This window comes from Oncorhynchus nerka, linkage group LG14 (genome assembly GCF_034236695.1).
Source record: "Oncorhynchus nerka isolate Pitt River linkage group LG14, Oner_Uvic_2.0, whole genome shotgun sequence".
Lineage (NCBI taxonomy): Eukaryota > Metazoa > Chordata > Actinopteri > Salmoniformes > Salmonidae > Oncorhynchus > Oncorhynchus nerka.
Window position 1 is genome coordinate 35,030,691 of NC_088409.1, and position 26,129 is coordinate 35,056,819.

Genomic DNA, 26,129 nt, shown 5'->3' on the forward strand with positions numbered 1-26,129 from the left:
GCAACTGCTTCGCCCTCGCATTACCACTCCACTCCTGTCATAGCTTTTGCACCATCTGTACAGATACCAACACATCTTGACCACCAAAGTCCATTTGATGTCAGAGTTGTCCAGTACCTTAAAAATATCCTCTTCTGGAGACCAGGACGTCTGCCTTAATTGACCCCCCATAAATGTAACGGACAAATACCAGGAGCTGAGCCAGGCCAGTCACGTCTGTTGACTCTTCCAGCTGTAACGCATATAATTCACTGGCTTGTAAGCGAAGGAGTAATTGTTTCAAAACATCTCCTGCCATGTCACTGATGCGTTGTGAACCAGTGTTTGATGAAGACATTGTCTGTATAGTTTTTTTGGGCCTTTTCCCCCAGCATTGTCTCAGCCATATCCATGGCAGCAGGAAGAATGAAGTCCTCCACAATAAGATGGTGCTTGCCTGTCCTTGCCACTCAGTAGCTCACCATATAAGACGCTTCTAGCCCCTTCTTATTAATGGTATAAGTTGATGTCTTATTACTCGAAAGTCGTCTTTATTCTCACTCAAGTAAACTTGGCTTATTGTTCATGTTCCATGTTTCATTTCTAAATGTCTGTGCAAGAGTGAAGGTTTCCTGCGAGAGAGTAATGGTAAATGTGATTGGATGTTAATTATTTGACTAGGAGACCTGTATTTAACATTTGGTTATTTCGCTGAACACTTAATGGTTTAAGTCTTTTTTGGCAGTGAAACTAGGCTACTCAGGTGAGAACCTCACCCAGTTGTATAGCCCCGTTGGAAAATATCAAATGTACTGTTTGGAAATGTGAAGAATTTATATATTTTTTGGTGTGAAATCACTTTTATTTGGCATTCCCCTGACGGCATTGCATATACCCCTGGGGGTACACATACCCCAGTTTGGGAATACCTGAAATAGTCAAAGTCCAGACCTACTCTCAATTGAGATGTGGCAGGACTTGAAACAAGCAGTTCATGCTTGAAAACCCACAAATGTCACTGAGCTAAAGCAGTTCTGCATGGAAGAGTGTGACAAAACTCCTCCACAGTGACGTGAGAGACTGATCAACTACTACAGGAAGCGTTTGGTTGGAGGTATTGAAGCTAAAGGTGGCACAACCAGTTATTGAGTGTAAGGGGCAATTACGTTTTCACACAGGGGGATTGGGTGTTGCATTTCTTTACAAAATAAATTAAATAAGTATATCATTGTTTATTATTTGTTCACTCAGGTTCACTTGATCTAATATTAGGTTTTGGTTGAAGATCTGATAACATTCGGTATCAAAAATATGCAAAAGTAGAGAAAATTATAAAAGGGGCAAATACTTTTTCACAGCACTGTTCACTAACAGTGACTAAAGGTGGCTGATTGAGCAAACAGTTTAAGTGTCGTTTGTCAGATTTAAGTGACTCAAAAAGGGCAAAACTGTTTGTCTAATCTGAACTTAACTATACCTTTGGGAGCTGCCCTCTTCTTTTTGCCTCGTTTCTGCCTAACTGCCTTTCTTCTGGCTTGTCTGCCTTCCAATACCAGAAAACAACCTAACAGTGCTCCACATGTCAATGGACTAGTAACTCACTCTTAAAATGGCTGTCAATCAAACTGAGGTGAAAAAGAATAGGTTAAGACACCTGTATGAGAACACTTCAAACAGAACACACAAATATCAAAGCATATTTTTCATTATTTGATTAACTTACTTTGATTGGTGTCCTCATCATTCTCATGTTCAGAATCTTCATTGTCCAGTCCCAGTTCCAGAATCTCTCGGCTCCTGTGGGGTAAACGAAGAGTTAAATCACATTGAATATTTGACATGCAAGTCATTTTCTCAAGTGAGTCAGTGGCTCCTTCTCAATTAGGCTTTCCTTGATTCCTCACGTCCTTCTCAAAAAGCATTGCAGAAGAAGCCAAGGTCAGAGGTGAGAAATGGAGAAAAGACAGTAGAGAAAGAGTCAGTGTAAACATGTCCATCCATTCCAGGGGAGTCAGTACCTCTTGCGGTCCATCTGTGTTGTGTCCAGAGTTGTCTGCTGGTTCATGGCTTTGATCCAGTAGATGAGGGCCTGGAAGACGTAGGCCACGTGTTTGAGAGAACACACATCCAGCACAGGCAGAACGTCAGAGTGCTCGTCATTATGGGAACGCATCAGAGACAGGGCGTAGTTCAGGAAGTCTCCCCGTGCTGACATCATCCCTTGACGCACTGTCAGCAGAGTGGCAGCACGTCTGGGAGGAAGAAACACACGTCAACACAGATAGTGACTTGAAATATAATCCATAAACAATTAGAAACGAGTGGCGGCCTATGAAACACTGCTGATTGCAAATAAAGCATTTGATTCCCCTATTGTGGGTTACACTTATTTTACCCAGACCTGCGTCCCTCCAAGGTGCGGATGCTGGCTTCCTCGCGGGCTGTCATGCGCTCCCTGCGGGCGGAGTGCTGCGAGGCGTGGAGGGGGTGGGATGGGTGTCCGGGGTCACCTGCTGAGGACAGGGCCGAGCCGTAACGCAGCTGAGCCTCTGTAGAGTCCATGATGGACACCATCCAGTTCCACGTAGGGATCAGCTTGTCCTCAACAAAGTTCTGGTGGTTTAACACACAGATAAGCTTGTTTCAGTCAGAACGTCAATAACGCTTGTGTAGTGTAAAAGTCCAAATGTGCATCTCATCAAAACAGTTGGATTCACTTTATTCAGAAAGGTGTCTATTGCTTCTTATCCCATAGGTACAACATAATAATTACCATATAAAATAATTCCAGAACCACTTTGTTGACGCCAACATGTTTAAATTTTCATTGAAAATAAGAATTTGTTCTTAACTGATTTGCCTAGTTAAATAAAGGTAAAAATAAAAAATTGGTAGGTAACAATGCAAATTTGTATTTAATTTTTTTTTTTTACTAGGCAAGTCAGTTAAGAACAAATTCTTATTTACAATGACGGCCTAGGAACGGTGGATTAACTGCCTTGTTCAGGGGCAGAACGACAGATTTTTACCTTGTTGCAAGATCGAATCCCCGAGCTGACCTTTCAGTTACTAGTCCAACGCACTAACCACTAGGCTACCTGCCGCCCCTCAATTTGATCTGTGTGTGGGTCTGTGTCACCTGCAGGTTGACAGCGTCTTGGTAGGTGAGTTTGACTGCAGCAGGGTACTGGGAATAGACCAGGTGGTTGTACTTGGGGATGAGGCTCATCAGGTCAGAGATCTGTCTGATGACAATGCTGTAGGCCCGGGCTAAGCTGGAGGCTGACGTCAGGTAGCTGGACGAGTTGGAGGCCTCCAGAGCTGCAGCCGCAGCGGCCGCGCTAGTGCTGATGGCACTGCTGCGCCGCAGGTTGGACGGGTCGATGTAGATCAGACCTGTGGAGCTCGCTGCTGGGCAGAGACATGAGTGTCAGCACAGACAGACCTCCCCAACATAGTACCCAGCAGAACATGACACCAAAAAACATCCCACTGAGTCAGTCCAATAAGCTTGTGATAGAATGATAAACAAAGGACATTTTAAATCATTGCAAGACTGTCCTAATGTAGTCCATCTTGGATGTGTGAAAGTGCTTGTGAGTACAGCCTAGATTGTGTGTGTAGTAGTATTAGTACTGACCAGCGGGGGTGGAGGAGCTGGAGGGGGCGCTGCCCGTGGCTCTCTGGCTAGGGGTGTTGCGTACAGCCCACTGCATGGAGCGTGGCGCCTGGGCAGCACTGTTGACGTGCGAGGCGGTGGTGGTCCTCTCCAAGGGCTCGTCCAAAAGGAAGGTCTCCTGGTCCACGTCATCGCTCTGGCTGCTGCTGCTGTCCGAGTCGCTCGAGTCGTTGGACTGGGAGTCGTCCTCTGAAAAGAAAGCAGGGACACTGCTGGCACCTTGGAGGAGAGGGATGGGAAGAGGAACAGGAGAGGAGGGATGGGGAAACAGATGAGAGATCACTTTGAACAGCTGCTCACCTTGCCAGGTAGCGGGAGTGCAGGTTAGTGTTCCACACCACCACAAGACCAGATATCACCACTGCTAGCTAGCTAGCTACCACGCTACATTGAGAGGCTCAACTCAAACAACGATGCTTCTTGTTGTTCAAATTAGGCTAAAGTACGAGTTACACCAGGGCGCAGTTTTTCGCCTATAGGACAGGAATAAACACATAGAAATAGAATTAAGTGAAGAGACTAATCATTGACTTTAATGGGGACTCTTGTTTTATTCATTCCGTTTCCAGCTATGCATTTAATCCAATCTGATAGGCTAAATCCAGATAGATCAAGCTGAAAAACTGGGCCCAGGGCATTGGTTCCATCATAGGTTTTATTTCTATTGTTTGTCTTATTTCTGAGTGATCTTAGTGTCTGAGGGGAAGAGACATCATAATTATAAATATTTCCTGCCATTTCAAACGCAATTACAACCACAAACAAAGAATGAAAGGGAAAATGGAGATGGACACCAGGGAGGAACCCCACACCAGTTAGCAAGACTAAAGATAGTGATTAGTTTGTAATTCAGGGGGAAACACCAACAAGACAGACTTGGGAGTAAGACATTATTAGTTGATGAGAACCATGGTGATGTGTAAGGATGGAGGGCAATACTGTGAGAACTCCTTAGGATAAGCTGTGTGCACCTCAAATGTCACTCTAGCCCTGACATATTATGCATTGTAGTAAAAAACAGCCCATACCAACACTTTGAAAAGCCAAGGACATTCTACTTCCTGCAAATGAAATACATTGAGTATTGAGTAATGATACTCATGGAGTAATAAGCCCTAGTAGTAGACTAGTTTGTCCGCAGTCTTAAGCCATGTTGTCAACAGTGGTAAGAACAATGTGACCTAAAAGGAACTTTTTTTTTTTGTATCAAAAGGGCCCCTTCCCTGTTACTGGCTAGTGTGAGGACCTATCAAGACTGGTGATAATGTGACAGAAAAATAGATCGCCTGAACAGCAACTGAATATTAAAGAGGGTGGTGAGGCAGAAAGCAATTTCCATTTAGCAGTCTCTGGAACTCAGGTAGAATCGTTAAATGAGGTCATTTAGACAGGTGGCTGGCCAGTGGCCACATCACAGAAGAAAATTAATCAGGGATTTCAATTCAACTAAAATGACCAGGACTTAATCTAAAATGTGAAAACAAAAGAATGTTGCGAATTATTAATACCTGCTTCGGAGCCGGCAGTTGCTGCGGTGACAACACTCCTCCGACCACTGGCATTGTCCTGGTTGCTATGGTTACTCTCGCTGTCACTCTCCGTCTCCGCAGCAGCCAGCAGATCCAACTCCATGTCGCTTCCTAGAGAGGAAAGGACATCCCCCTCTTCAACCACCATCCTCATCATTATTAATCATTTGTAGAAAGATTGTAATATTCTACCACATTCACGGTAGAAAAAAAGATGGAGTCCAGTCTAGGTTCTCACCATCCTCATCATGTTCATCATGCTGTCCCTCTGCCTCAGCGTTCTCCTCTCCCTGTTCCTCTTGGTCTTCATGGTGATCCTCCTCCCCGGCAACGCCCTCGACAACCTCTACCTGCCACAGACAAGAGGTAGACAGCTGGGAATCAGTACAGAGAAAGCACATGACAATCAAGTGTTGGGTTCAATTCCATTTCAATTCAATTCAATCAATTTCAGAAGTAAATTGAAATTCCAATTAAACTGACAGCAACCCTGATTACACCCAACACTTTGATCTTTGCTGCCCCCCCCCCCCCCCCAAGTGATATGTTCCTTTTCTAGTGAGACTCTTCACCTCTTCAACGTCAGCAGACACAATGTCATCCTGCTCCTCGTCTCGCCCTCTGACCGGCTGGGACTGGCTGCTGCGGCGAGGCTGGGGGTTCCTGATGATGTAGGACGATGCAGTCTGACTAGAACTGACACATACAGGCAAACACGATCATTTGAGTTAACAATGCAATGTTTAAATCCAAGCCACTTTAAACCAATTTATACACGGCAGAAGTGTTTCCCTAGATAATATTTTCCCCAGAGGAAGGTCACAAAGACCTCCAAATCAACAGAGCTGTGGTGAAAACACAGTCTGCATGTCAGTCTGTGCAAATGCAGAGTAAAACCACTCACTTGCTGGACTGGTCTGGGGAGGGTCTCGGTGGCAAGGGTTCCACAGAGAAGAGTTCCTCGCTGCCCTGCACGGCGTCAATGCTGGTGCTGGCCAGGGTGAAGGGGGCAGTGGGCCGGGCGATGCCCATCCTCACAGGCACGATGAGCGACTCCGCCACGTTGCACAGCTCCTCCACCGCATAGGGCAGCAGGGCCTGGAACACACGCCTGCACTTCCCAATGGGCTGGGGGATGAAGTTACTGGAAGAAACAACGAGAAAATAGATTAAATGTCAACTGGAAGTATCAAATCAGTCCTTGCTGCTATGTTTATATTCACCTAGGAGTGGGGAGCAGTACAAGACAAATAAAATGTGTGTTTAAATCCACTAAAGGGCTAGTCCAGTCCTTTAAAACCACCTAAACTAAAGGACTAGCCCTATACAACAGGAAAATGGAACTCAATCTGGATTTGGCACTCATACTTTTTCTTTTTGGACGAAGCCATCTCAACGCTGAGGATGACAAACACCCTGGCCACGGAGCGCAGGAACCTCCTGGTGACGACGACGGCCTCCTCTCTCCGGCCAAGAGTGTACTTGTTCTGCAGCTCCTTCACCAAGGTCCCCAGCAGGGTGTCAATAAACTACAGGAGACAACAGAGAAGATTCAGAGACGGTCAACTAATGCACACAGACCACCTTCAGGTTCACCCCACATAGTTAGAACACCTAGAGGGATAATGTTGCACTTGCCACATAGATAGGAGGTGGTGTACCCTCTGGGCAAGTTTCTCTGACACAAATTAAATTATCCAATGAAATAGGTGGAGTCCAGGACTAGGCTTAATCTGTGTGAGAATCCGAACCAGAAAGAGGACTTCTGTAGGTGTTACAACTGTAGTTGACTGACTCCTGAAGCTCTGAGTAATTTAAGGGGGTATAGACTGACCCGACTTACTGTAATGTCAGGGGCACACTTGACAATGAGGCAGTGTGTGAAGCAGTCCAGGCGGATGGTGCCACTCTGCTGGTTCAGGTACACCTGCTCCTCCGGAAGGAGATGGGCGATACGGCTGCTGGCACTCAACCTAGAACACACAACCAGGACGCCAGAGTTAAAGGTGACACTACTAAGAGGACTCGTAACTGGTCAAACAGCTGCTCATCCGTTATGGTACATTTCCTGAAGAAAATGTGCGTGCTTGCTTCAGCTGTCTAAAATAGTTAAGGTAATGGAAGTATAAATTGGACACAGAGGTTGGAGGGATGGCGGGATAAAAGTCAATCACCACCTTCCGGAGACACCTGAAACCCCACCTCTTTCAGGAATACCTAGGATAGGATAAAGTAATCCTTCTCACCCCCCCCCCCTTAAAAGATTTAGATGCACTATTGTAAAGTGGCTGTTCCACTGGATGTCTTAAGGTGAACGCACCAATTTGTAAGTCGCTCTGGATAAGAGCGTCTGCTAAATGACTTAAATGTAAATAAAAAGAAAGAGGTTGGAGGGTTGGACAGAGCGGTGACACTGAGCTGGTCAAGGCAGGCAGGGCTAGAGAACTCACGGGTCTTTATTCTCCTGGGATCCGAACATTATCATGGACTTGAGAGCATTCCAGTCCTGCAGCACCCTCTCCAGGGCCAGCTGGGCGAAGCGTGGAGGTTCCAGGTCATGGTCCGGCATGTCAGAGTCTGACACACAGGGAGGACAACAAACCATTAGAATTGTCTCTTAGAATAGAGAATTGATGCAAATGAAAATAAACATTGAGCCATCATGCTAGACTTTCAGTGTTCCTCTAAGTGAAACCAGGCCTGACAACAGTAGTAAACCTCCACCCACCTTCAGCATTGGCAGCCTTGCGGTTCCTGTCCTCTCTGATGCGAGGGGGCCGGTATTGGCAGTGCTCCACACTCTGCCTAGCAACAGTCTGCACCAGGAACAGAAGGATATGCTCCCCCCTGTTGGCCAGCCAGAGAGGAAAGGAAAAACACGTTACTAAAGCCCCCGAAAAAACACCTTACATATTGAGTGAAGAGAAACATTGGATTTAAAAACAATACGTGTTAACAATGAACAGAAAATACAGCCTACAGTCAGTCGGTGTGTGTGTTTACCGGCTGTTTGGACTGGTGACCAGGTTAGTGGTGGTGAGCAGTCTGTACAGTAGGTCCAGGCGAGCAGCTTTCTGTCCAGCGATTAGTGTCTTACACTTACACTTCTCCCAGCAGTCACAGTACGCAGTGGGAGAGGTCCTCTTGAGTCTGGGGAGAAAGACATTAAAGGCCTGGTGCAAATCCCCTGAATCAGATGCAGTGATGCATTACAACAGTATAAAACCGGGATGTAAGTAATAAAATCCACTAACACCAGGATGAAGAGTGAAGTACATACTTGCAGTCGTGTCCTTTGTGACACACCCTGGCGCACTCAGTGCAGCAGCAGAGTGACTCCAACAGGCCGCAGGTCCGACACTCAAAGATATCCTAGATGGGACAGAGAGTAAATGGTCATCAAAGATTCCCATCTGTGAAAAGGCAAACCAGTGTGAACGGCTGACTCATTTGCTGTGCGTGTTGCATTGTCCTCCCAAGTGACCCACTTAGTGTGTGTGTGTCCCTCACCTGGTTGATGTGTTCAGCTCCTGTCCAGGTGAAGCTGCAGGTGTCGTTGCAGCAGAGGACGTAGAGAGGAGAGTCGTCAGGGTTGGTCCCCGTGGGACAAATCATCTCCATGAACACAGAGTCTGCTTCCACCTTCTCAGTCATGCTGGGGTCTCCCACTACACAACATGTTTTGCAACGGAATATCTCCACAATTTAAAAAAAATTCTGCTCTCCTTAAACACAGCACATATATAAATCACTTCTTCATGTATAAATTAATGACTGCAGATGGCATTACATCAACATGTCAGCATTTATATTCATTAGTAGTGCTGTCAAAGTCTCCTCTTTCTCAACTAAAGACATGAACAGTGTAGTGATGTACCCTTGGCCATTTTCTGAGCAGCCTCCAGAACAGTAATGGCAGCTGGGTAAGCTCTCCCGCTGACTGCCAGCATGAACGGGGTCATTCCACGGGCATCCCTGTCAAACACAGTTTAGCAACAGAAAGGGGGGAAGGACAAACAAGAGAAAGCATCTTTTGAGTTTGAGAGCAATAGTTTAGTTCAGTATTTTAATGAAACAAGGCATTACTGTGTTATATAATTAAAAAGGCTTGCCCAGACCCACTGGCCTTATCTCGCAATCTCATCCAAATCACACCTGCCTCGATCATAAACAAAACAAAAGAAGAATGGAATGCTCCTTCTGTTTTTTTTAAAGAAAGAAAAAAACAATGTGTCTTTACTTGGCGGATAGCAGCTCGCGGAGGTGTGGCCTCAGAACCATGCTGTCACACATCAGTTTGAGGATGAGGTGGGCGTTGGCCTTGCGGTCTTTAGACTCCACCACTGAAGGCTCGGAGGAGGGGCCTGGGGCAGGAGGAGAAACAGAGAATTGGGTGACATTTAGTATCACACAGGCTAGGTATTTGACCTGGTATAGTGGTGGAGTAGCTAGCTCGGTGTGGTTGTATCAAAATAGGTACCTGACCTGGTATAGTGGAGGTGCTGGGGCCCTGGCTGGTCCCTGTTGAGGCTGTGGTGAGAGATCCCACTGCAGGGGCCAGGATGAAGTCTATGTCACCATCTGGGTCCATGGGAGGGGGGTCAGGCACCCAGCTGGGAGGGGCGATAGGTGGGGACACAGGGTCCTGGTGGTCGCTGGAGGAGGGGCCAGACTCGTGACGGCCAAGCCCCGCTGCTCTCAGAGAGCGCCTCATCATCTCCCTCAGACGCAGCCTGCGCAAGACAAAACACACTTAACAGGTTACATAAGTGGTGGAAAGACAATGAGACTGACATGTAGACATAAATGGGCACCGAGATAGTGTTCTTGGTCTCAAGTGTCGTAAATGGCATCCTGACAGGAATTCTGACAGATTTTCTAATTTTCTAATAAAAAAAGCCAATAGGCTCAGTAATATTATTTCACTTCTTGTGCATTATGGAACAATCAGTTAATATAATCCAGTTCTTTTGTGTTTTTCACCGTGAACATGTACCCTGAAATAAAATAGTCAACTTAAAAACAGTACACTTTGTATAAGATTTGTATAAGTTAGTTACCCTCTGCTGCTAGAAGAGCCCGTCCTGTTCCCAGAGCTGTTGCTAGACACCACGGAGATTGCGTTGGCGATGGCCTCCACTGCTGACAGTCTCTCTGCAAACGTATTCCTCTCAGACCGTTCAGCTTCTGGAAAACACCAGCCCAACAGTTACCACACATATACAGACCCAGGGAGACGGAGAATGGTGAAATAATGGAAGGCAAACGGGAGACGGGAAAGATAAGAGGATGGCTCAAAACTGACACTGCGACTTTGGAGAGTTCAGGAGTCTTGACGCTGGGTTAACCGCACAGAACTTTCAGATTGGAATATATTGTGTAAAACAGATATGATTGTATTTCAGGTCGAACTCCATTTGTTTGACTTTGCAAGGTTTCATCTCGCTGTATACACCACCCAGCACTCTAGCCGTGGTTTACCTTCCTCCTCCTTGGTCTCCTTGTTGCTGACTGGGAAGCAGACGGAGACGCAGGCGTGGAGGATGTTGCGGTTGCCGTCGCAGCGGTGGCCCAGGAAGGAGTGGAGAACGTGGGGACTCTGCTCCAGGAGAACAGCCTGCTCCAGGTTGACCAGGTACTGACGACAGGCATCAAAGTCACAACGCAGCACGTGCTGCATCAACGTCTGCTTCTGGAAACAAGTTGAACAATGTTATTTAAAGCGCATCAGCACAGCGTATCAATATACTTTACAGCGGGAATAAAAACATGCAAAATACAAAAGCATTTAGTTATCAAAAGAACACAATAAGGGACAGTTTCTTGGGTTAAAAACAGTATTTTGCTTGGCTAAAAAGCACTTTCAATTTAGATCCTATATTGAGCATGTTTTTGTCTAGAAGTAAACTCAATCTAGGGAAACCTGTGAAAGTTATGATCCTCCCAGTAACAAATTGACCATCAACTAAACAATCCCCATTGACCTATAAATGATTTTGCTAACCTCCACAGCTAATATGATAATAGCAGCTTTCTTCTTGATGGTTGAGTTGGTGGGGAGGTTGGCCAAGGAGTGTACCCCCATGCCCAGGCTGGCGATGGGCGGCAGGTCCAACCACTCAGGGTCTCGGATCCCGCCCATACAGTCTTTGGCCATTGGGTAAATTGTGCCGTTTCCATCCCGAAGGATGACTGGAGAGTCCTGGTAATAAAATGATAAATCTAAATGTGCTTAGAAAAATTGGGAAATTGTTGGATATGCAATTGCCTACACAACCTTTTCGCAATACATGAAGCATGGCTATATTAAAAAAGGTTGTATTGAGTACTGGAGAAGTGCTGACCTGTCCAGCGGTGAAGATCGCTACATTGCGTTCACTCTGCCCCAGGAAGGCCAGGTTACTGGTGGGGAAGTTATTCTCCTGCTCTGCTTTGCCTGTGGCCAGGTCAAATATACAGTACCTCACCCAGTTACCAGTCTTCAGCACTGCGTGGACTCCTGAAGGGGCAGACAACACAGCAAGTCAGAAATACACATAGAATTCATTAATATCCGCACTTAAACATTATCGGCACCAACATGAATTACTACATTGTATTGTTATCCAATGTCTTACCTTTGGAGTCAACATTCACAGCCAGAATCTCAGCCTTCTCTGGGATGCAGAGTTTTTTAGGTGTACGCTGGAAGCAATCTGGAACTTTAGGAGTTCCACCAGTTTTTACCACCTGTTGATTAAAAGAGGCACCAGCTTTTAGACAAACATTTATACAACAGATGTAATACTACAATGACAGATACTTTTATTGTAAAATTGTGCTTAGATTCATTAAATAATTGCACAAAGATTAAACCATCACCGAAATAACACATTTGTATGAGAGTAATAATAACTACACTATACTGTTATAAGTATGTGAGTGTAAGTGACCGTCCAATAGTCGTACCTGTAACTCATCTATTCTGAGCAGCCTACAGTCCTGCAGCAGTGAGGAGGGGTCAGAGTCAGTGATGGGAGCTGGAGCACTAGTCTGACTCGGCTGTGTGCTCACGCTGCTTGATGTCCCAGGAAACTTCACAGCTACATACGCACCATCCACTTTCAGCACCTGAAGTTAAAAGACGGAGCTGTTGCAAATAGGGCCGTTGTGAAGACACCACAATAACACAACGAACAGACAATCCACAGGATACAAAACATGATACTACGGCTTTGAGTTCTGCTCTTAGGCATTTTTTAAAATGTAAATGAAAAACAGAAATATTAAATTACTCTGAAAAATATAGACTAGAAGATTCAAGAAATAACAAATATGTGATAAAACTAAATATTTTACAGTGTTAATAAAAACAAAACAATGGCGTCTGTCCCCCAGCCTGCCAGAGTGTGTTAGGGTCTGGTCCCTTCCTGTAGCCACACCCACCTTTCCCACAGGGACGTTTTTAACATCCTCCACAAACACCACTTCCCGAAGAGGCCACTGCTCCTCGTTCACCTTCTCCTCCTCTTTGGGAGCCGGGGTCGAGCGTCTTCGTTCTGTAAGGGCAGACGACACGTTAGGATATTTATACAACAGCAAGCAGACCAGAGTTAACAAACAAGTAAAATACTTGGTGCTTGATTTAGCTTGTCCGCTGTGCAAGATGGGCAGGGTTTGCACTTTCAGCACTAATCTATTAGGGTTCCATTGTACCAGGCAAGCTAAAAATAGTATTCAACCCTGGTCTCGTAAGCCGATATGGCAGATTCCATTATCAGACAACTAGAGACAAACAAACAAGATAAACTTTTTTTAAATGTATATAAATATAAAGAGACCTGCAATTGCCACACCATCCATTTCAAAGGCAAATGAGTCATGATAATATTGGAGCAAGACAGAGGTTAGTATAATAGCTAGTAATGTGACATACTGTAGGGCAGCGAGGCACTACTAGCGATGGAGGAGGTGTCACTGCAGGTGGAGGCCGGGGAAGGAGGGGGGCCCATCTCAGTCTTTACCAACTCCGGCTTGCTCTCCGTTCTAAGGAGAGAATGGGTAGGACTGAGTTCATGAGTGTTGGAGACGAGGGCCATTGATTTCCATTTGTAGTGGCTTAAAAAGGGAACAGCTGGACCCAATTCGCTCCCTACCCCTTCCCGTTGGGCCTAACCCTTTGATATTTGCAAATCTGCAAACATAGAAGGGTTAGGGCAAAAGGAAAGGGGCAGGGAGCGAATTGAGACCAGCTGCTCTCTGAAATGGAAGCTAACTCACTTGATCTCCTGTGTCTTGATGGTCTTGTCCATGTTCTTGAGGCTCTCTGGTGATCGCAGCTGGAACCTGCAGCTGTCGTTCATGTTCCAGACAGACTCGAGGAGCAGTCCCACCTTGGGGATCCCAGCGTTGACAGAAAAGGCAACGGCACCGGCGTGGTAGAGGGGGTTATTCCTCAGGCACACCTGGAGAGAGGACACAAACACCTGTTCACATTCGTTCAAAAGCAGTGTACAAGTGTACGCAACAGACATCCAACCGGATTCACAGGTGCAGAGAACAAAAACATTTCAGGATGATGAAAGGAACATTTATACACAGGGTTCTAATGGTCCCATAGTCTTGGTTTAATGTTATGTTTTGTCACCTGCGTTCCCACAGTGATGTTGGGTATTGAGGAGATGCCGGCACTCGACTTTGGCTTCTTGTTCTTGGCTCTAGCCTTTTCAAGCATCTTTTTCCGTTGACTAAAAGGCACAACACCCCTGAGGAAACAAACATTTCAAAACATAAACCACTAACAGCCAGCTTAACCTTCTTGCACGCATAGATCTCTCAAGGACCGAGTTCTACATTTGCACTGGACATTTGAGTAGAGCGAGGGCCTCTGCCCAGCCACTGAGTTCAACCAGTAATTGTTATTTTTCAAATACTTTAGCTGCACTTGATTGAGCTTGCTTGGCACAATCCCAGTGCAAATCCAGCCAATCTGGCACTTCAGCAAAGCTCAATCAAAATGCACAAACTATTTCAGGAAAAACAAATACCATTTGAACCCAGGTGTGCCTTTGTCCGAGAGGAGAGGATTAACTACTGTAACTCACCACCAGTACAGGCTGCTCTCCAACTGGGCGCAGGTGTAGAGGGCACAGCAGTGCAAAGACACAATGCGCTCCCCCTGCAGCTCAGGGTAGGCCTGGGCACTGTGCTCCAGCTTGGACGCCACGCTGCTCAAGGTGTCATCCATCCAGGTCGCCACCTTATTGGTCTCCGTGGCCACGGTGGCTCTGATGCTGTTAGCAGACAGCAGGGTGATCTTCTCATTGGTCAGGCCAAGGAAGGACACTCGGGGGTGGCGGATAGAAGGGTTCTGATTGAAAGAGTTGATTTAAAAATATATATAGAAATATACACACACATACAGTTGAAGTCAGAAGTTTACATACACCTTAGCCAAATCCATTTAAACTCAGTTTCACAATTCCTGACATTTAATCCTAGTAAGAATTCCCTGTCTTAGGTCAGTTAGGATCACCACATTATTTTAAGAATGTGAAATGTCAGAATAATAGTAGAGAATTATTTATTTCAGCTTTAATTTCTTTCATCACATTCCCAGTGGGTAAGATGTTTACATACACTCAATTCGTATTTGGTAGCATTACCTTTAAATTGTTTAACTTGGGTCAAACGTTTCAGGTAGCCTTCCACAAGCTTCCCACAATAAGTTGGGTGAATTTTGGCCCATTCCTCCTGACTGAGCTGGTGTAACTGAGTCAGGTTTGTAGGCCTCCTTGCTCGCACACGCTTTTTCAGTTCTGCCCACACATTTTCTATAGGATTGAGGTCAGGGCTTTGTGATGGCCACTCCAATACCTTGACTTTGTTGTCCTTATGCCATTTTGCCACAACTTTGGAAGTATGCTTGGAGTCATTGTCCATTTGGAAGACCCATTTGCGACCAAACTTTAACTTTAACTGATGTCTTGAGATGTTGCTTCAATATATCCACATAATTTTACCTCCTCGTGATGCCATCTATTTTGTGAAGTGCACCAGTCCCTCCTGCAGCAAAGCACCCCCACAATATGATACTGCCACCCCCTTGCTTCATGGTTGAGATTGTGTTCTTTGGCTTGCAACCCTCCCCCCTTTTCCTCCAAACATAACAATGGTCATTATGGCCAAACAGTTCGATTTTTGTAGTCTGCCGTAGTCTGGCTTTTTTAATGGCGGTTTTGGAGCAGTGGCTTCTTCCTTGCTGAGCGGCCTTTCAAGTTTGTCGATATAGGACACGTTTTACTGTGGATAGACATCTTTGTACCCGTTTTCTCCAGCATCTTCACAAGGTCCTTTGATGTTGTTCTGGGATTGATTTGCACTTTTCGCGCCAAAGTACATTCATCTCTAGGAGACAGAACGTGTCTCCGTCCTGAGCAGTATGACGGCTGCGTGGTCCCATGGTGTTTATACTTCTGTACTATTGTTTGTACAGATGAACGTGGTACCTTCAGGTGTTTGGAAATTGCTCGCAAGGATGAACCAGACTTGGAGGTCTACAATTTTTCTACAAAAACCTCTAATTAATTAATATATATATATATACACACATTAAGGTGGGTTTGCAAATAAAACGTGTGTTTGAATTTCAACACTTATTTGCTAAGTAGTCCTCAGGAGGAGAGTTAGTGTTCTTAGTGTACAGCACTGGTCTCTGATAAATCATTTGAATTTTATTTGATAAAGGCTGCTGCTGAATCCTTCACATTTTTCATACAATCAGTCCTGTTGGCTTGTTGTACAGTACTGCTGTTTACCTGTGTGTTTCTGTATGGTTCTGGTTCACTCCACTTCCACTGGTAGAGTTCCCCCTTAGAGCTCACTGCCACCAGCTCAGAGAACAAGGACCCGATGCTCACAAACTTTACACCATCCTGGACCAAAACACCAACAGAAACATTACTTAGAAATATTTGCTAACCTGATCTGTGCACATTAACCCAAAACAATATTGAGCATATAGACCTAGCGAAAACTATTAAAACATATCGATAGAAATAAACCAAGTGGGAAATCCATTAACGTGATAATGAATGCTGTCATGTTCCCAGAACAAGCTTTATTGACATCACATCTGAATGAACACCAAAAAGAGTGGACCTTCCCATTAATCAAATTATTCTATCAACCAATCGATCAATGTCCCCATCCTCCCACCTTGTCAGGCCACCACTGCAGCTCCTCGCCCAGAGAGACAGGGCTCTGGACGGGGATGTTCTTCTTGTCCAGGCTGGGCTCCCCCTCGCGGCTGGTGGAGCCCCTCTCTGTGTCAAATGAGGCCCCATCCAGCCACCTCCGCTCCCGCAACCTCAACACAGACTCACGCTCACGCAACAGCTCTGAGTCACGCTCTAAGGGAAGAAGGAGAACTGGTATGGCAATGGGGTCACACCAGTGGGATAAAAGTAAGCCACTCTCTGGGGAAGACCCGTCAACAAATTAAAGAGATTTATTTTTAGAATTATGCAAATAAGAGGGTTTTGGCAGTAAAAAGGTGAAAGCTAGTTAATAGCGGTGTCTGTCTGCACACTCGCATGTTAAAATGTGAGGTAGGAAGACAGGTCAGGATAGATTAGAGATAGACATGCATTACAAGGGAGAGGGTTTATCCTACAGCATACGGCTGCAGTAGAAAGTGGTGCCTGTAATGACAGGGTCTAGCGGGCCTTTCTCAGAGGGCTCATTGAAGAACAGGTATTATGGCCATGCAGCACACATTCACAACACAACACCACACACACTCACAACACCACATCCACATGGGCTTTGCCAACAGGTTGAAAAGGAAAGACTAGCATTGACTTTAACAATATACCTCAACTATCAGAGAACTAAAGGCATATACTATATATGGTGAAAAGTAATCTTACTTCCATTTAGGTAACTTGTTACTACAACTATTATTATATAGGAAGAGACATGTGATTTCAATCTCAACCTCTTGACTACAGAAGAGGATGATGGTCCCTAGGCAGCAGCTCTGAGTTGCCGTGTGGTCAGTTACCTCGCGAGGAACCCAGGCGGGACAGGGAGGAGCGTCTGAAGGAGGGGTAGCCAAAGTAGCTGATGTCCTCAGAGAACATGGCGTCAGCATCGATGATGACACTGGGGTGGGCTGAGTGGATGTCAGCGTCCAGCAGGGACATCAGGTCCTCTGTAAGGTCCAACACAAAAGAGAGGGATGTTTATGACAAGACTATTACTGTCCATTCAGGCAAGGGTCAAACCCATAGATTAATAGAGACTTTTGCATTTAGAATTTTTGGGACAACTCCATTGGTTCCACAAATGTAGCAAATACCATCTACATAAAGATTTCGCATAACCCCCTTAGCCAGACGAAACTGTTTAAGAGCCCTCTGCTCATTCATACAAAGCTGCCATTCTGAGTCTCTTGCAATAGAGATTCTTAATGAGACAAAGCTAAAGAATACACATCAAGGTGAAATAAAGTGGTACCTCCAGGGAGGTAGGACTCGCTGGCTGTGTCATCGCCATCGTCACCGTCCTCATCGTCTCTGCTCAGTAGGTTGTTGACGGCCAGATTGACATCCAGGTTGGTCCTCTGGAGCTCCCGGATGATCACACTCCTAGACTTCCCCTGAAGGACCACCTGAGCCTGGGGAAGAGGGGAGGCAACATGAAGATCACCACCCAGAAATCAACCATGTTGTGGCGGTGGTAACTGAACACCAGAGAGAAGAGAAGGCCATGTGTTTGAGGACCTTGTTATAATTAACGAGGGGCTCTGGTCAAGCAATAAACCGGTCAAATCTGATTTGTTAAGTGTTTCTTTAAAATGGTATATTCAGTGATAAGAAACTCTCATACGGTGGGGTCACTACCAGAATTTAAATCAATGTAGTTGAGGACAGACACTGGGTCTAACCTGGGAGATGAGTTCCTCTGGGATGACCGAGGCAGGGATGACAGGCTGGGGCTGGCTGCCCAGGAGACCAGAGCCCCGGTCCCTCCCTGTGCGGATCACCCTGGTCTGACGTCTCGAGTCCCTGGCAGCTGTAGACGACCTCCCAGAGGAGCCTCCTCCACCCCCACCTCCACTGACAGCTCCTCCTACACCTCCTCCCCCCGCACCTCCTACTGCTGCTGCCACCGCCGCCACCTCCACCTGATCCACCGTTCACCCCGGAGCTCCAGCGACTCCTGTTATAGCACAAGGCGAAGGTCAGGCACAGCAGTCAGCCACACAGCAGAAACTCTCTCAAATCAACACACGGCTGCCTGCCTGCGCACTGGATTAGCAATTAACCGTGGGACAGCTGGCTTTCACAGAGAGTGCAGAGGTCCTAGGGTATTTATGCATACAGCAATTTGGAAGCGATAGTTTGGTAGAAAATGTATTTTGTCATTTTTGAGAGATGAATTTGACCACATTAAATCTCATAATTAAGGGGCCAGTAAAGTAAGAAAAAATAAGGTGGAAAAAACAATGGAGGATGGTAGATTGCTTTCACCTAGTGTCATTCAAAAATCAGCCCACAGCACATTTCTATCAAAGCTCAATAGGCATTTTATGTTTATGCCTTTAACCTCAGAGCTGCTGCTGCCTTGGTTTGAAGGTCCCAATTTCCAGGACAACTCTGTGGTACAAGGTCTGATTCTGACTGCACCATCTCATTTTACATGGACAATATCTGAATCCTGGATAGTAATAATGCCTTCAGCTGTCCTCCTGCAGCAGTCTTTGTCTAGGCCTAAGTGGCACTAATGCACATGAAGCCGTATAACGACTTCACCAGAGAGTGTCTAGGGGAGGTTTTTCCTGAGGGCCCTTACTGCCAGAACTTACCCAAGGGTGTTGCCTGCCAGTCTGCCCAGTGTGTCAGAGCCAGACAGGAACCAGGGAGGATCACTAGTCCTGCCTGGCCTGGAGCTCCTTCCTGTCCCTGAACCACTGCCACTCAACTTTGAACTGGAAACAAAAGACGGGAAGACGGGAGATCAGATCAGTTACTACAAACCTAGTAGTCCCACATGGGACCAAAGATTAAGAAGACAACCTGGAAGTGGAAATCCCAGGTTGTGGCCCATGTCTAGGGCTTCTACATTTTTATGTTTAAGGTTAAAAACAACAGGGGAATAGAGGCTAGCAGGGCAACACCCTCGGGAATCAGAATTGGCTGCAACTCGTTCCGCCTTCAAGACTTTCATTTTTAAAGTTTCTTGTTTTTTTAGGGCTCCTACAATAAGATAATGATATGATCGGAGTGTATTGTGTTAAATGTGATGTCTATTGTACATAGATGTATGGATTTGCTGCAGTCTACTTTAAGTAAATTGCATTACATACTTGCCACCAAATCATGAACAATGCCTGAGACTGACCATAATAGCATTGTCCTGTCTGAGATTCAAACCCTTTTGTACACAGTATCTCAATATATTGTGAATTGCTTCCCAATGAAAGAATGCAGATAGATTTTACTATTAGGCATTTTAGCAACACACAAAATATAGAAGTGTTTTATTTAGCAACTGAGTATAGTAAACCTAACAATTAATTGTGTAGACTTATGCAGAAATAAAATATAAATAACCTGTAAAAATGTACATTTGTTTACCATTTATTACACAAGTATGGCACTGTAAAAACTTGAAATACATAGTAAGGAGTGTGACTGGATAGTATTCAGAGTGGAAGCTTTGTTCAGTCAGCTGTCAAAGTTACTGATTGAAAATGTGCAGTGCTCGTTTCCACAGTAAGGCTTTCCAGTAACCCACAATGCAGCTGACTGCAAAGCTATTACCATCTGAAACCATCTCATTTTCTTTTGAAAAGTTCAGCTTATTTCACCGTGCCAGGCAACAAAGCATGTGCTCTGCAGAAAATCTTAAAGTAAACCAGTCACATTCACCAGTCTTTCTCAGACTGAATCACTTGCATGCTTTGCAACTAGAGGGCATAGTTCACGGTTTGACGCTGTTCATATGTCTTAACATATGGTATCAATGAAACTCACAAAAGGAAGCTGGCCTCCAACACAAACCCTAGCAACAGCTAAAAAGGCATTCTTTCTCATACAAAATAAAACAAAGAAAAGCAAAGAGCGGATTCATAAATGCAATTGGCTTTCAGAACGCGGCCTAGATTTCCTAAATGCTAAGATACCATTGCGAGCATTGTTTTGCCTAGTTTTTTGGGGGACAATAAATTGCAGAAAGGGAATAAAATACAAATGACTTATCTATAAAACATACATTTCCCATGATGCAAAACACCTTAACACAGTCAACACTTTCTGGTCTTTCATTTGTCATAGTGTGTTAAGTGACCAAGTAATAACATCATGAAACAGTTCTACTAGTAAGCCTAAGTACTTAGTAAGACCTCAGCGGAACTCAACTCGCAGGGCTCACCATTGCTAGGCTTCAGCATGCAGGAGTCAAGGCAGACAAAATATCTTGCCGTGTTTTGTAAATGCAGATCTAAAACACTTCTTATTGTCAATTCTGCTCGGCTTCAGTTCGCTCAAAATCAAGAATGTAAAAGGACTCATTTTGTGCTTCAGTTGCACTTCTCCACTCGGATGAAATATCTTTGCTCTCTCATTGGATCGCCAGACAGCGCTATGACTGATGTGATGTGTTCGGTACTTTCCTCCGGTGTAGTATTTACAGTAACAAGTTACAAAGCAAGATTAACATCAAGCAAAACATTAGGAAATGTAGCTGGCTACATTCTTTCTATGACAAACATTACAAATATGATGGCCACCCATCATTTTTGCAAAGAAATACCTTGTTTTTTCATTGAAAACGAATTCACTAGCCAAATAGCTTTGCACTTCTGTGGTCATATGATGAAAAAATTATACAGAATGTGTTGCAATAATGTATTTTGTGTGAAGAAAAACTACGTAGTTGCACACCCCTTATCACTCTACTGAAGCAAAAAAAACACTAGACTTTTAATATAAAAACGCAGGTGAAATGGTTTAAAACGCAGATTTTTTTATGGTATATGTTTTGAAAATGCCGATTTCTGAAAGCTAATGCAACCCCTGGTATTTAAAGTTCTCTTAAACTCCATTAGGATGAAACTATTTCCCTGGTGTAAACAGTCTCACCCATCGTTGCCATCTGGTTTGGTCAGCTCCAGACGATCAGGCTGGACAGCAAAGCTGATCCGACACACACGTCCATCCTGGAAAGAAAGAAATTACTCCATATTATCAAAACAGAAAAGGTGATGGCATGTCACACAAAAGACTGCACAAAAAAAATGTTTTTATTAATTCATGGTGCTCCTATTCATTTAAAAAATGAAGCGGAAACTACTTTTTCCCCCAAAAAGTAGTGCATTGTATAGGAAATAGGGTGCCATTTGAAGTCACAATCTCCGTCAAAAATGTAGAGGCAGTACAGCTCAAATGTTATTGATTGTAATATACATAAATCCTTCGATGTTACCTCAAGCAGAAAGCCAGCATGGTTTGGTCCAACTACACACTGTTTTAAGGTGGCCTGCTCCAGCAGGTTGAGGTGTGGATGACTGCATTGGAGACAGACAATGTAGTGAATGTTAACATGTAGAAAAGCTATAAGATCGCTATATATCTGTTGAGTGTGGTCCCCGCTGAAAGTCATAGCTGAATAATACATTCGCTGATAATTCCACAGTTAAAATTTAAAAAATATTAATGTCTTACCTGTTAAAGTTGTATTTGTTGAGTTTCTCCGACACTTCACGAAGTCTGTTAAGTATAAAAATTCAATAAAAAACATTGACAGTGAGATCGTTCATTTCTGTTCACGGTGTGAATTTGTGCAATTAATGGTCTGGAAATCCATGGCCAATAAGGACATTTCTACTAGTCTGTACTCTGTGTAGACTATAAGGAGCATGGCATCTGCTTACATGACATTAACAAGAAGTCCAATGAGAATCTCAAATACATGAATGCTGATGACAACAGTATCAAAATTACTCACCAGCTGCATGAAAACACATTAAATAACAGTAAAACTAAACAGTTAGAGCATGGTGTGTAAAACCATCTGCACTGCATTGGGACTGTTGCCTTCACTCACGCAGAGGATACTAGTGGGCAGGTCATTCCCCCAGTCAAAGAAACAGGGCATGTGCGGAGCTACATCCAACAGAGGAGACATCAGTACTATTGTGACCATTCTTTTTAGTACAAGTTGAGCAGTTAGTATTTAGTACAACTCCAAGTCCATAACTGTCACCATCCTAGACCAGCAAAATCTTTGATTGTAGCGATGTTTAAAAAACATGTCACATAAAACATGACAGGCTGACAGCTTTACTTCTTGTTTCAGCTCTAGCATCTAATCTCTCAATGAGTGAACTAGGCGCATGCCTTACTCGTTTTGCCTGCTATGAAATGACGGGTCAAATAGGGTCAACAATTTTTTAAACAGAGCTTCAACCGCTATAGGCTACACTACTAAAAGCATTGATTCTAATTCTAATGGCTTAAGTACAACAATGGTTGTTGACAGGAAACAGGTGAAGTGAACAAACATTTAATTAATCCATATACTCAAGGGAGCAAGTCAATACACAAAGGCTGTTAATCATACAAAAAGTCTGCCACAGAAAGTGGACAAATCTTTTCAAAGATGCATTATTACCTGTTGTAAAGGGAGGAAAGGATATCAGACAGTTGCATGCAAGCTGTAAGGGGTGAAAATTTAAGTAATAGGCCTACGCCAAATGACATTTCCTGTCAAGCAAGCCCAGTGGACAAGCCAATGGATGGCAATGACTTAAAAGGCATGGCCCGGCCGGTTGTCCAGCGACAGTAACCAGTCCCTCTGCAGAAGATAAACAATGAGCCAGCAACAACACTGTCTTGATATATGAGGCACACCATCCAGAGCCATTAATAACCAACATCAACAGGACAGAAGGGGTCCTTTTGTCTGCAAGAAATGTGTTTGTGTATACTAAACCTAATTTCCCCTCCTAACCTGTACAAAAATAATAAATATTGTTCTAGCCATGTGGGTCAGAGAAGAATGTGTCCTCAGCCAGGTCATGAAAAGACACCCTAAACAGTCGAGGCACGAGCAGTCCATAAGACTGGCATACTGTGAGTCACAACCTACTCTTGTAAACAAATATCTTATTTATTTGGGATAAAAGTATGCCTCTTGACAACGATGATAAGAAACACCTATTTGGTAAGACAAACAACTGCAGTTGAGCAGTAGGAGGATATATTAGCACATGGTGACCATATAGCAAATGTGAATGCATGCCATTGCCTGTGCTAGCAGCATGTAAAAGATATGGCTTACTTGGGGATTGATTGTCATTACACATTAGCCAATTCTATCGCAAGATGAGTGAACATGATTGTATTAGGAACCAGTCAAGTCCACTGAACCATCTTGGTCAATGAGGCCCAAGCAGGTGGTCAACGGTACAGACCCTGGACTATAGACAAGTACAAAATCCTAGCTTCAAATGTCATATCCTGGATTTTAATTCAAGGTCATTCAAGATGTGCTTTTCCAACGTCCCAATCTCTGTCTTAAAGTAGAATGGCCCATTAATCAGTTCAATCTCAATTGATGATATAAATAGGTTTACTATAAATCACCTGCAGAGCAAAATGCAGGTCACAATACACAGTCAACTGTTCATAGCTAGTCCTTGCCTCTCTTAAACTAACGTTTGTAAAAATGTGTTGTAACTTAAAGGCCAACTTTTTATTTTATTTGTCCAGCATATGTGAAAACGGTGCATTTCTAAGTTTTGTACTTATAAAATAATAAGGTTAAAAAAGTTCTAGTTACCCGATGACATCTTCAACAGTGATTCAAGGTGACATGGGGACCAAGAAAAACCCTTGGCCTAGAAACTCGTTGCAGGTTTTGAAAATCATTATTTTTTACTTTTAATCTTACCTGCAATGGTCACAGAGAAGCATTTTTAGGACCTTTATACTTTTAAACCACAGATCATAGAAAAGCGCTGTTTTCTCATACCGTAGATTAAGAATATGAGGTTGAAAACGAGCTAATGTTTATTCACGAGGAACAATATGAGTTGGACGACTAACGTTAGTTAGCTAACTAACGTCGTTGGTTGGCTGGATGACTAAATCGAAGCAAATAAGCAATCAAATGTTAGCCTACAATTGGTTGGCTGGATAACCGTACCTAAATAGCAAGCAAACATATTGGCACAAGTGTGGCTAGCTTAGCTAACGTTATCTAGCAATGACTAGCTAATACATTAGCTAGCTTATTAGCCACTTAACTAACTAGCTACATCTTCAATGGTTCCAGTGAGCTAGCCAGATGGATAGTCGACAATAAGATATCCAAAGGGTAGTTGACATGACATACAATGTCAAATGTAAAAAACAAAAACAATGACGGATCATTACAATGCCTTAATCACTGACGTTCCTTATTTTTTCCCCCATCCCCCAACCCGCATTGTCCGTCTCAACTTTGACCATCGGCCAATCATTCCAGGCAGAGTCAGAGAACGAACGAAACAGCTCCGTTAACTGCTGCTAGCTATGGCTAACTAGCTTATTAGCCTAGCAGGCTAGCTAACGTCGTTAGCTACGTTGAAGAGGCTTGTTCAAGATGCCGGGCCTTGCTTCAAGTACGGTAATGTGGTCGAAAATTGTTTGATTGAAATACACATGACAATATGAATATTGCTTCGAAACAAATAGATAATCGTCGGGTACCACACCATACACATATATATTGATTTAAACCCTTATTTTCCACGCCCGCAACAAATACCTGTCATTGAGCTGGTCCTCAGTCCCGGGCAACGGGTGAACCACGAAGTGTATGGATGTCATGGATCCAATCCAAATTAACACACAAATGTGTCAAGTGTGTAGGAAATGTTATTTTCTCGATATCTGTATACGTAAGGATTCATGTAAATATTTTATGACAAAAAAATCCCGAGCTAAGAACTACAGCCTCCTCACCCACATGCCGCCATCTTAACTCTACCAAGCTTTTTCGTTCTGTATGTTGATTAACCTTAGCACACACGAAAACTGGACGCTGGTTGGACCTGCACAGAAACAGGGAATATGTTAAACGGAACGGGATTGGTTTAAAGAAGAAAGGCAATGAAGAGAAAGGAAATGAACATTTCTAGGCGTCTAGCTCGTGCTATTTTAACATTTTTATTGGATTGTGATAAATCTATTGGATAGAAAGTAATAGTTTCATGATCTATGTTTTGTTACAGACATGGTCTCTATAACATCTTTATATACATTGGTTGCCAATTTTGCCAACAGTCTATCAAGTAAGACAAAAAGAGTTCCCCCAGGGACACTGTCTGGAGCCTCTCCCTATTATAGGTCTCTAAATCTACCCTAAATAAAAATGAACAATAAAATAACACCAAGGGTTCACTCAGAGTTTGAGTGTGTGTTATTTGGGTATTTTATTAGGATCCCAATTAGCTGTTGCGAAAGCAGGAACTACTCTTCCTGGGGGTCCAAACAAAACTTGAAACGTAACACAGAATGACATAATACTAAACATCAATAGACAAGAATGTGTTCATATATGATGTCTAGGATTAGTAGACTACAGTTTAAAGGAAATTGCTACTGTTTTTTTTATATTGGTCCTGATGCGAGAGGTAGGATAATTATGGCAGTCTCCTCTCCTAGAATCAAATCAAAGTTTATTTGTCACGTGCGCCGAATACAACAGGTGTAGGTAGCCAATGTCCGGGAGCACTGGCTGGTCGGCCCAATTGAGGTAGTATGTACATGAATGTATAGTTAAAGTATCTATGCATATATGATAAACAGAGAGTAGTAGCAGCATAAAAAATAGGGGTTGGGGGCACACAATGCAAATAGTCCGGGTAGCCATTTGATTACCTGTTCAGGAGTCTTATGGCTTGGGGGTGA

At 44.0% G+C, this 26,129-nt stretch overlaps 1 protein-coding gene across 1 annotated transcript in view; it reads right to left on the bottom strand.

The window, feature by feature from the left end:
* LOC115140926 (E3 ubiquitin-protein ligase UBR5) overlaps positions 1 to 25,207 on the bottom strand; it is a 44,498-nt gene extending 19,291 nt beyond the window's left edge. The window contains 42 exon segments of the mRNA XM_065028018.1: positions 1,457 to 1,543; positions 1,703 to 1,776; positions 1,998 to 2,231; positions 2,375 to 2,592; positions 3,119 to 3,390; positions 3,620 to 3,877; positions 5,167 to 5,322; positions 5,426 to 5,537; positions 5,760 to 5,883; positions 6,092 to 6,331; positions 6,556 to 6,716; positions 7,022 to 7,160; positions 7,638 to 7,764; positions 7,916 to 8,034; positions 8,191 to 8,337; positions 8,468 to 8,559; positions 8,698 to 8,855; positions 9,065 to 9,162; positions 9,428 to 9,551; positions 9,673 to 9,920; positions 10,248 to 10,374; positions 10,669 to 10,879; positions 11,192 to 11,389; positions 11,532 to 11,686; positions 11,805 to 11,916; positions 12,136 to 12,297; positions 12,613 to 12,725; positions 13,103 to 13,212; positions 13,447 to 13,631; positions 13,814 to 13,931; positions 14,271 to 14,536; positions 15,984 to 16,100; positions 16,384 to 16,577; positions 17,231 to 17,380; positions 17,686 to 17,845; positions 18,116 to 18,325; positions 18,327 to 18,390; positions 19,037 to 19,159; positions 21,315 to 21,391; positions 21,658 to 21,739; positions 21,897 to 21,941; positions 24,985 to 25,207. Coding sequence (XP_064884090.1) covers positions 1,457 to 1,543; positions 1,703 to 1,776; positions 1,998 to 2,231; positions 2,375 to 2,592; positions 3,119 to 3,390; positions 3,620 to 3,877; positions 5,167 to 5,322; positions 5,426 to 5,537; positions 5,760 to 5,883; positions 6,092 to 6,331; positions 6,556 to 6,716; positions 7,022 to 7,160; positions 7,638 to 7,764; positions 7,916 to 8,034; positions 8,191 to 8,337; positions 8,468 to 8,559; positions 8,698 to 8,855; positions 9,065 to 9,162; positions 9,428 to 9,551; positions 9,673 to 9,920; positions 10,248 to 10,374; positions 10,669 to 10,879; positions 11,192 to 11,389; positions 11,532 to 11,686; positions 11,805 to 11,916; positions 12,136 to 12,297; positions 12,613 to 12,725; positions 13,103 to 13,212; positions 13,447 to 13,631; positions 13,814 to 13,931; positions 14,271 to 14,536; positions 15,984 to 16,100; positions 16,384 to 16,577; positions 17,231 to 17,380; positions 17,686 to 17,845; positions 18,116 to 18,325; positions 18,327 to 18,390; positions 19,037 to 19,159; positions 21,315 to 21,391; positions 21,658 to 21,739; positions 21,897 to 21,941; positions 24,985 to 25,046 — 6,229 coding nt within the window. The 5' untranslated portion in view covers positions 25,047 to 25,207.
* Positions 25,208 to 26,129: the final 922 nt, after the last annotated feature.